The 8,583-nt window shown below is 34.4% G+C and overlaps 2 protein-coding genes across 6 annotated transcripts in view; one reads left to right on the top strand and one right to left on the bottom strand.

Moving 5' to 3' along the window:
• Nucleotides 1-4,406, bottom strand: part of LOC108744722 (PRKCA-binding protein) — a 22,315-nt gene extending 17,909 nt beyond the window's left edge. The window contains exons 1-2 of one of the 4 annotated variants that reach the window (XM_018480628.1): nt 4,254-4,362; nt 1,358-1,411 (exon numbers count right to left, since the gene is read on the bottom strand). In XM_018480628.1, the coding sequence (XP_018336130.1) occupies nt 1,358-1,386 (29 nt within the window). In that variant the 5' untranslated portion in view covers nt 1,387-1,411; nt 4,254-4,362. Of the gene's footprint in view, nt 1-1,357; nt 1,412-2,997; nt 3,402-4,253 lie in introns of those variants that run through there. The other 3 variants (XM_018480629.1, XM_018480631.1, XM_018480630.1) reach the window with 3 other exon arrangements.
• Nucleotides 4,407-5,859: 1,453 nt separating this feature from the next.
• The window catches only part of LOC108744619 (beta-1,3-glucan-binding protein 1-like), a 7,364-nt gene continuing 4,640 nt past the window's right edge, over nt 5,860-8,583 (top strand). Inside the window, exons 1-2 of one of the 2 annotated variants that reach the window (XM_025974717.1) lie at nt 5,860-6,489; nt 7,374-7,598. In XM_025974717.1, the coding sequence (XP_025830502.1) occupies nt 6,345-6,489; nt 7,374-7,598 (370 nt within the window). In that variant the 5' untranslated portion in view covers nt 5,860-6,344. The remainder of the gene's footprint in view (nt 6,490-7,373; nt 7,599-8,583) is intronic. The other variant, XM_025974718.1, reaches the window with a different exon arrangement.

Raw genomic sequence — 8,583 nt, 5'->3', positions numbered from 1 at the left:
GCTTTTCCATTTTTACGAAAACCACAGAGGCGTCTTGTTCAGCGTGCTGTCAAACCTACACTAGCAAGGAGATCGGGCTGAAACTATAGCTACAAGCTATCCAAGGATGGTACTATAGAATGTCACCTCAAGGTAGGCCTAGTGGCGTCATCTCTTGGTTAGGCCGGAAACTTATCAATCCACCCTCGTATGTCTGAAGCAGGGTTCTGTAAGGGTGCGTTCGCAATGTGATGTTATAGGCGAATGAATAAAATACCGTGAATAAATAATTTTAGAAATGAAGAGGTATCAGAAAGAATAGGAGAACAGACAGTGTTATGAAAGTCAATAAGAAATAGGTGAGATAGATTGGTAGGACTATTTCGCAGGCATTAAAGGCTAGTTAGAGACATATTGGAAGCAGAAACAGAAAATACCACAAATGGCGCGGTAAACGCCATCTGTAGTACGATGCTACATTTTAGGATTACGTATGCTCCAACAAGGTCCATTTAAATATATGGATATCTACTTGCTGAAACGAATCCCGGCGTTGCTAACTTCAACGTGTTAGGCACGTTACCATAATCGAATAAAATAATTCGTGTGTATTCTGTCGAAACTGCCAGACGCGTATCGCGATTTCGATCTTTGTGGATGTCATCAGCGCGTCGCAGACAGCTCCGACGGAACACAGACCAACTTTTACTTGCTGCCTTAACAGCGCGTTTTAGAAAATACCACAACTGGCGCGGTAAACGCCATCTATAGTGCGATGCTACATTTTAGGATTACTGTCTGCGACGCGCTGATGAGATCCAAAAAGATCAAAATGGCGCAGTTTCGACAGAATACAGGCCACTTCGAATTATTTTATCAGAAACAGGAGTTAAGAGGAGTAGATGTAGGCCTAATTAGATTACTGTTCGCAAATAGTTATGGATGTGGGATGTTCTAGTTTTAGGCAAATGCGAAGATTAGCTCCGGATAGGAAAGAATGGAGACGCGTGTCAAAGCAGTCTTAGGACTGATGACCTTATAACAGTGATGATATTTCAATTTAGCATGTTCATCAGTTCATTGTTTAGTTTTCCTGTTCAATTTGAGTAAAGCAAGGCAGAAAAGCAAATGGGTGCAGATGAAGGTATACTGAATTTTTTCAAAGACCCTTTTGTAGAAAATCTCCAGTACTTATACTCCGGATTGCGGTCCACTGCGGTATACCACATTTATTTTACAGTTCGTCAGGATAATGCAATTTTACATAATATGGTGGACGCGCGGCTCGGTACGCGCGGACAATTCGTCTCCTATTGACCAAGTCTATAATGTCATAAATGGATAAATGTGATATTGAACTAGCTTTGAATGTACTTACATATTTATCAACGAAGCGGCCGAGCTCATTGTTTCTGTTCACTGTTCCGAACGACTACAACGATTGTTGTTGGACTCAGATTAAAAAGTAACAAAATAGTTTAGTGGTATGGAATGAATATACAAATAAGGATTTCAATGATAAAGAATAATAACAATAACATGATTGAAGGAAACAGAAAGACAAAGGGTGTTACTTAATTAAATGCTTTGCGATTATTCGACAATTGTCACGCAGTTTCAAATCAAAAGTTACTAGTTTATGTTATTGAGGGTTGGGATGTTATAATTTAACATGTGACGAACGCAAGTATTAACGGTAACTGTCAATTATAAAATTAGTTGAATTATAATATGTATAATATATATAGTAGCTTTTATTTATAATAAAATAATAATGTGATGGAATTTTAAGCCTTCATCCCATTTTAAGAAAAAAAACAACGTGTAATTATACAACACGCTACTGAAGTGAAACTTCTTCAAACACACAAACATACCGGGATAGGGGTTAAGGAATTGGTTTAATGATATTATTTGTACACTATGCTTCGCACAGGTGCAATGCTGATAGTAAATCCAATATAGAATTACTTATATACAACAATCAAAACTTTTTCAATTTAAACTATTATAAATTACATGCTGTAAAGAGCCATATTGATCTATATTAAATAGACAATGTATTTAAAAGTACTTAATTGGATAAGGATTAATGCTGTATTGCTTAAAATTGCTTCGTAAATAAGCCATTATTTCTCGTAAAAAGTAAAGGATAAAAAATGGATATTGGATATTGGATAATGGATATTAAAAATGTAAGCGCAAAAATGTGTTTATTTACGACATCACATTAGAAACCTCTAAAATTATCAGTGTTTCTCTACTATATTATGCATGTATTATACATATAAACCTTCCTCTTCAATTACTCCATCTATTAAAAAAACCGCATTAAAATTCGTTGCGTAGTTTTAAAGATCTAAGCATACATAGGGATAGACAGCGGGGGAAATGTTTTGAAGAATTTCGTTACACAGCAACTCGCATGAAACGAACTTACCCTACCGTGCGTAAAGAAGTTTCACTTCAAAAAAGGTAACGTTCTCACAAGAAAGGATTCTTATTGAAATAATCCTTAAGACTATTTACGGTTGTGTTCCGAAATATAACCCAGCATAGTGGCCAGTGCTGATGACGTCATGAATCGACGCCATACTGTTGATTCATTCCGAAATATACTGGCCAGTGCTTTGACGGCAAATTGACGCCATATTGAGAATAGAGCTTGTGCTCGTTTACAACACTTTTGCTCCAAAAGTTATTAAAGTTTCTTACAACAAAAAATTCCTCAGTCAGATACACACACATCCGTTTGATATACTACTACATCACACTTGTCTCACCAGTACAATATGGTGGCACACCAGTACAACATGGCGCCGATTCATAACATCATCAGCACTGGCTAGTATGCTGGGTTATATTTCGGAACACACCCTATGTTTCTGGTGGCATGGAACCTCTCGTGTGATTTAATATAACTGGCATTAACGTACATATTTTGTTGCATTTAAATATCTTGTGAGTTGGAAATAATAGTTTAGGCCGATTTAAACGCTTGAAAATTGATTTACGTACATTTTGTCTTCGAATGAATTGTAATATCTGTTCCAGTGCGCGTAGCTCAGGCTGGAGTTGGATTCGTATGAGTTAATGGGATACCACATTTTCGCACAGCACAAATTATGTATATAAGTACAGTAATTGTAAAATAATCCGGTATTTAAATATAAAGTACGAAACTGTCAAAAGTGCAGTAAAAATACACTGCTCACTATTGAACGGTTGACATGATTATCAAATTTAAGCGGAAGGCGACCAACAGCTGTGCGCACCTACTAACATTTATTATCAAACTGGAATTGTTTGATAAGGAGAACTTTTAGGTGTTATTCACCACCTACGGAATTTTGATGTGAAAAAACAATCGTACGTGTTCTCATGTAATCAGAGATGTGATTTATTTGAAATACTTGTATTTAAAATGCAAATACAAAATAAAAAATACCTATTTTTATCTTCTTTTAGCATTTTGAATTTTATTTAAAATACTTTTCCAAACTTATGTATTTTCTATTTGTAAAATGCAAAATAGATTTATATAAAATGGTGAATGAACGTGCTCACATTGGCCATTGAAGGTATTAGAAGCTTAAAAAGGGCCCAAAGAGATATTCCGTGAATGCCTTTTAATTCTTTAACTGAAGAGAGCCCAAAAAATTCAAAATTCCTTGAAAATGGATAATCTAAACTATTGGATCGATATTGTTTTCCGGGTTCAATGTCATGGTCCATGGAATTTTCAATTACTACTTATCGTACCTTTAGCAAGAAACTACGAAATTTTATGAATTATAACAAAACAGCCCGCAAAACAATATCCAATTGATATACGCCAGCTGTGTAAAACTGAAAACTATAAAATATTGCGGTGTGATAGTAAATACCTGATGTATTTGATTTATAACGAAATATGTGCTAGGAATAGGATAAAGATTTCCTAAATTTGCAAACTGTAGAATAATTTACGTTAACAGATAAAAATAAAACTATACCCTGGAATTTATAAAGAAGTTCCAAAGAGAAACCAAAAATTGAAAATGCATAAGCTTAATATTTATTGTAACCCTAGGATAATTTTACACAGTTGCTAGCAGTGACTTCCTTTTAAATTAAGGTAAGGACATCTAATATTAATACAATTCAAAAGATCCTGTCGTATCAATCCTACCAATACGTTTATGTTAAGTAAATAATACCAACTTGTTTAGTAATTGATTACCAAAACGTTATCACAAAATCTAATTAAATTTATTTATATTTGTGGTACATACATTTTATCTTCTTCTAAAAAATATTCGTCGTCATAGTCCAACATATTTATTTTGATTGGTTGGTGTTGTCACTTGACTTGATAAAAAACGTTTTCACTATCAAAATGAACAGCATATTAAACAATATAAGCGGAAATGCGAGAGACGCTCGTGATCAATACAGGCGTCGCGACGGCAACGTCTGATAGACAGCCTGTGGCATCTAACGTTGAAAAGACTTAGCATATGTAGATTTAAAAGTAGAAAAGCAGTTTGTAATGATCTTCTGTAATTGTAGAATGAATAAATAAATAATAATTCAAAAAAATAGAAAGTAACAATATTGAATAAAGTTAGATTATATTAAAATAAAAACATCTTTTTTTCTCCTAGTGATATTTTCAAATTGGTAAATTGGTATTTCAAAAACTTATTAATACTTAATATTTCGAAATTTAAATAAAAGTAAAAATTCAAGATAAATATTTCAAATTTTCATTATTAAAGATGGATATATCTACGTATATTCCATTTTGATCATGATTACCTAGAGTTATTATTTAGAGTATATTTTGTTTCATTGTTATTATTTGCAGATGGGTCTGGCACAATTATTTATTTACTATTTTTTGTGCAACACTAATTTATTTAACAGGGCGGTAACCCCCTGTGAGCGTCAAGTAAGGTATACTTGGGACGTTTAAAATTGGCACAGTCCGCAATAAAACTGTCGCATTTACTTTCTTCTTTCAACTTACTAACTAGACTGTAGCAGTTGCTGACAGAATGCTTACTTTTACTTACGACAGACGTTGTAGGGAACATCGTAAACATAGAAAAGAGATGTCAGGTAGGACTTGCAGCGGACACTACTAAAGGTAAAGGAATAACATTACGCCAATTAATGTGTAACAGAAAGAGATGCAGACAAGCAGAATGTGACCATGCTGTCAACATAAAACTTTAAAGAACGTTCAACATTCTCAGGAATTTAGAAAATCAAAGACGCTTATTTAAAGATGCAATTCCAACCAAGCATTTATAAAGCCGACGCTGATATTTTGCGTACCTAAGTATACTTCGTTTACTTTCTGTAGCGATGTGACCTTCAGTTTTGCCGGCGCAAAGTAGAAAATAACAGCACTAGGTCAGAAAAGAAAGGAGACAATTCTCAGCCAAACTCTTAACCGGTGAGGAGCGTATAATCCGTACAGTACTGCACGGAAAATTTGACCATTTTATCCACTACAATTGCATTGCTCAAATGTACTGTTATTGGTACCATTTACTACTGAAAATATCAACGAGATGTTTATTTATATTTGAAGATATATTAAAGGCTTTAACGCTTGTTTTTGACTAGCACTACTATTCATGATTGAACAAAACTTTTGGCAGGTACTGTATGCAAAAGTATGTTTAATGAACAAGAGTCGAGAGTATAATGAGCTTTTTTCTCCCTACATATGATTTTGCCAGTGCGCATCCAAGACATCGGAAGGGGCACATCGCTAGAGAAAGTAAATGAAGTATAATCTCTAACCGCTGCACCGCTTACTATTTTTGGGTTATCTCTTTTCACTTTATCTGTACTCCTCATGAAGCATTTCCTAACTTAACAAAGGCGTGTTCAAATTGCGGATTTTACTAATTTCGATCATTCCAACTATATAAATTTTTATTTCAGTGCAAAAGAAATTGTTGTAATCTTGCAACACTAATTTGTGCAATAAAATTGATTAACCAATCCACACTACTAGCTTCTATCTTAGTACATAGTGATCTGTTGCAGAGTAAACAAGTGAACATCTGCTTATCAATGAATGTAAAACTTCTGTTTCATAAATTAATTAATAATAATTATAACTATGACTCGCATTTAGTTTTAAATACTTTATGTAAAATTCGTCCATTACGTGTATAATATTTATTGTGGTTTATTATGATTTCTCGAAAATATTATGCAGTTACATTTTTTTTGCGAATCAAGTATAATGTAATTTTATGAGTAAAAAACAGATCGCAAATTCATATAAGACTTGTTTTTGTTGAGTGACGACGAAGGTCAACGCTTCTGGTTAGTTTTACTTCGGTTAAAGTGTACTTTTAAATATGAAGAGGAAATATAGTGTTATTACGATTAATGTGGTTGTTTTTATCGCCTGGATATTTTGTGTGAAAGGTGTGACAAGTTTCGAAGTTCCTCCAGTTAAAATGGAAGCATTCACTCCTACAGGATTCAGGGCTTCTATTCTTGGTATGTTCATTAACGCTTAAAACATTGCTTATTATATGCATTTGTAAAAGAATAAAAAGCATACTATAATACAGTGTAAACTCTATATAGCGACACTTAAGGGACTGAACATTTTTCGGCGTTATAAAGAGTGGTCGTTAAATGGAGAGAAATAAAAGATATTATTTTACTATTCTATAATAATATGCATTTACCAATATAGTACACATTTTGCACACGAACATTATTATTCATACATTGCGTATAGCCTGTTATCTTCGTCTGATGTTTTTTGCTGCTCCAATATTTTAATTGTATTTTGTTACGTATCTTACTCATATGTTGAGATACTGCTGGATCAATTTGATTATATAAAAAGCATTTTTTTAATAGTTTCGCTGCATCAAGTGCTTGTTTGATGCTTGGTGGAGGGACAGGATCGTCTTCTTCAACAACGTATACAGCTGCAGTTCTTATCTATTTCGTCAACTTAGAAAGTACTGCTTAATGATTTATAATGCCGCATTGTTGTCGTTAAATAGAGTAAGCGTGGCGCTATATAGAGTGTAATATTGTATAGAAAACAATGTAAACCAACCAAAGTCAAGCAATTTCGACGTTATACGGAGTTTACACTGTATATTATAAATACAGTTACTTATTGGCTTTACGGTGTGAATTTCATGAACATGGAAGACCAAGACTGTCTTTTTATACTAGTAAGACCATAATCAAGACCGGGACTAGAAGTATTTAGGCGAGACCAAGACTAGAATTAACTTCATCATATTTGGTTTCATCGTTTAGATCCCCGCTTTTTTAAGCGGTGCCGTTTTTCGCAACGGCTAGACGGAATCGAAAGTACCATTTTATTCAAATTGTAATTATTGTGTTCTTGTTGTCAGCTTCACCAGGTATCAAGTTATTCGCATTCCATGGTAATATCAACCGTGTAATAGACCTGGACGAAGGTGACGTATTCGGAGAGGTCCGATTTCCCACAGAGGGACGGTTTGTAGTTTATGATAAGAATATTGTACTTAAGCCGGGCGATATCATTTATTATTGGGTTTATGTCCAGAATTTCGCGTCAGGGCACAGGGTCGATGGAAAGAAGTATGTAATCGAAGGTAAGCATCAAGGACTTTTTTGACTGATTCCAGTTTTGTGGTTTCGCAGTTTCTTTACCAAATATTACACGTATTAGTGTTATCAAAAAAAAAAGATATATACAGTCGAACCTGGATAAGTGAGAGCTCAAGGGACCGCGATCTGTTTCTCTCTTATAGAGGTTTCTCACTAACCCGAGTTTCTGGCTTACAGAGTTACAGGAGGAATTTGTCTCACTTATAGAGGTCTATAAAAATACGGTTCGACAACACATTGAGTTTTCGTTTAGACATTATGAGGAAGTACAAGACCTTTCTTCGCAACTGCTTTTATGAACTGACTGTAATAAGATTGATAAACAAGTCGGTACGCACATTTGGCTATAATAAAATAATAAAGACTTACTCGATCATTCGCCAGATTTCGTCATTCGAATGAAATAGGAGTCTACATACAATGTAGAAATCTTCCCGAAGTGAGTTAGTTTTAATATGAAATATTCTCAATTTTTACCCACTACACACTACATCAAATTAATGAGGAAAAATTGTAGCTTAGTGATTAGAGCATTGGCGCGTAAAGCCAAAGAGCCCGGGTTCGATTCCCGGCGGGGGTGTGACAACAGCAACAATTTTTCCTCATTAATTTGAGGTAGTGTGTAGTGGGTAAAAATTGAGAATATTTCATATTAAAACTAACTCACTTCGGGAAGATTTCTACATTGTATGTAGACTCCTATTTCATTCGAATGACGAAATCTGGCGAATGATCGAGTAAGTCTTTATTATTTTATTATAGCCAAATGTGCGTACCGACTTGTTTATCAATCTTATTACAGTCAGTTCATAAAAGCAGTTGCGAAGAAAGGTCCTGTACTTCCTCATAATGTCTAAACGAAAACTCAATGTGTTGTCGAACCGTATTTTTATAGACCTCTATAAGTGAGACAAATTCCTCCTGTAACTCTGTAAGCTAGAAACTCGGGTTAGTGAGAAACCTCTATAA

This window comes from Agrilus planipennis, unplaced genomic scaffold (assembly GCF_000699045.2).
Source record: "Agrilus planipennis isolate EAB-ADULT unplaced genomic scaffold, Apla_2.0 scaffold16, whole genome shotgun sequence".
Classification (NCBI taxonomy): domain Eukaryota; kingdom Metazoa; phylum Arthropoda; class Insecta; order Coleoptera; family Buprestidae; genus Agrilus; species Agrilus planipennis.
This window is presented reverse-complemented; position numbering and strand designations above follow the sequence as displayed.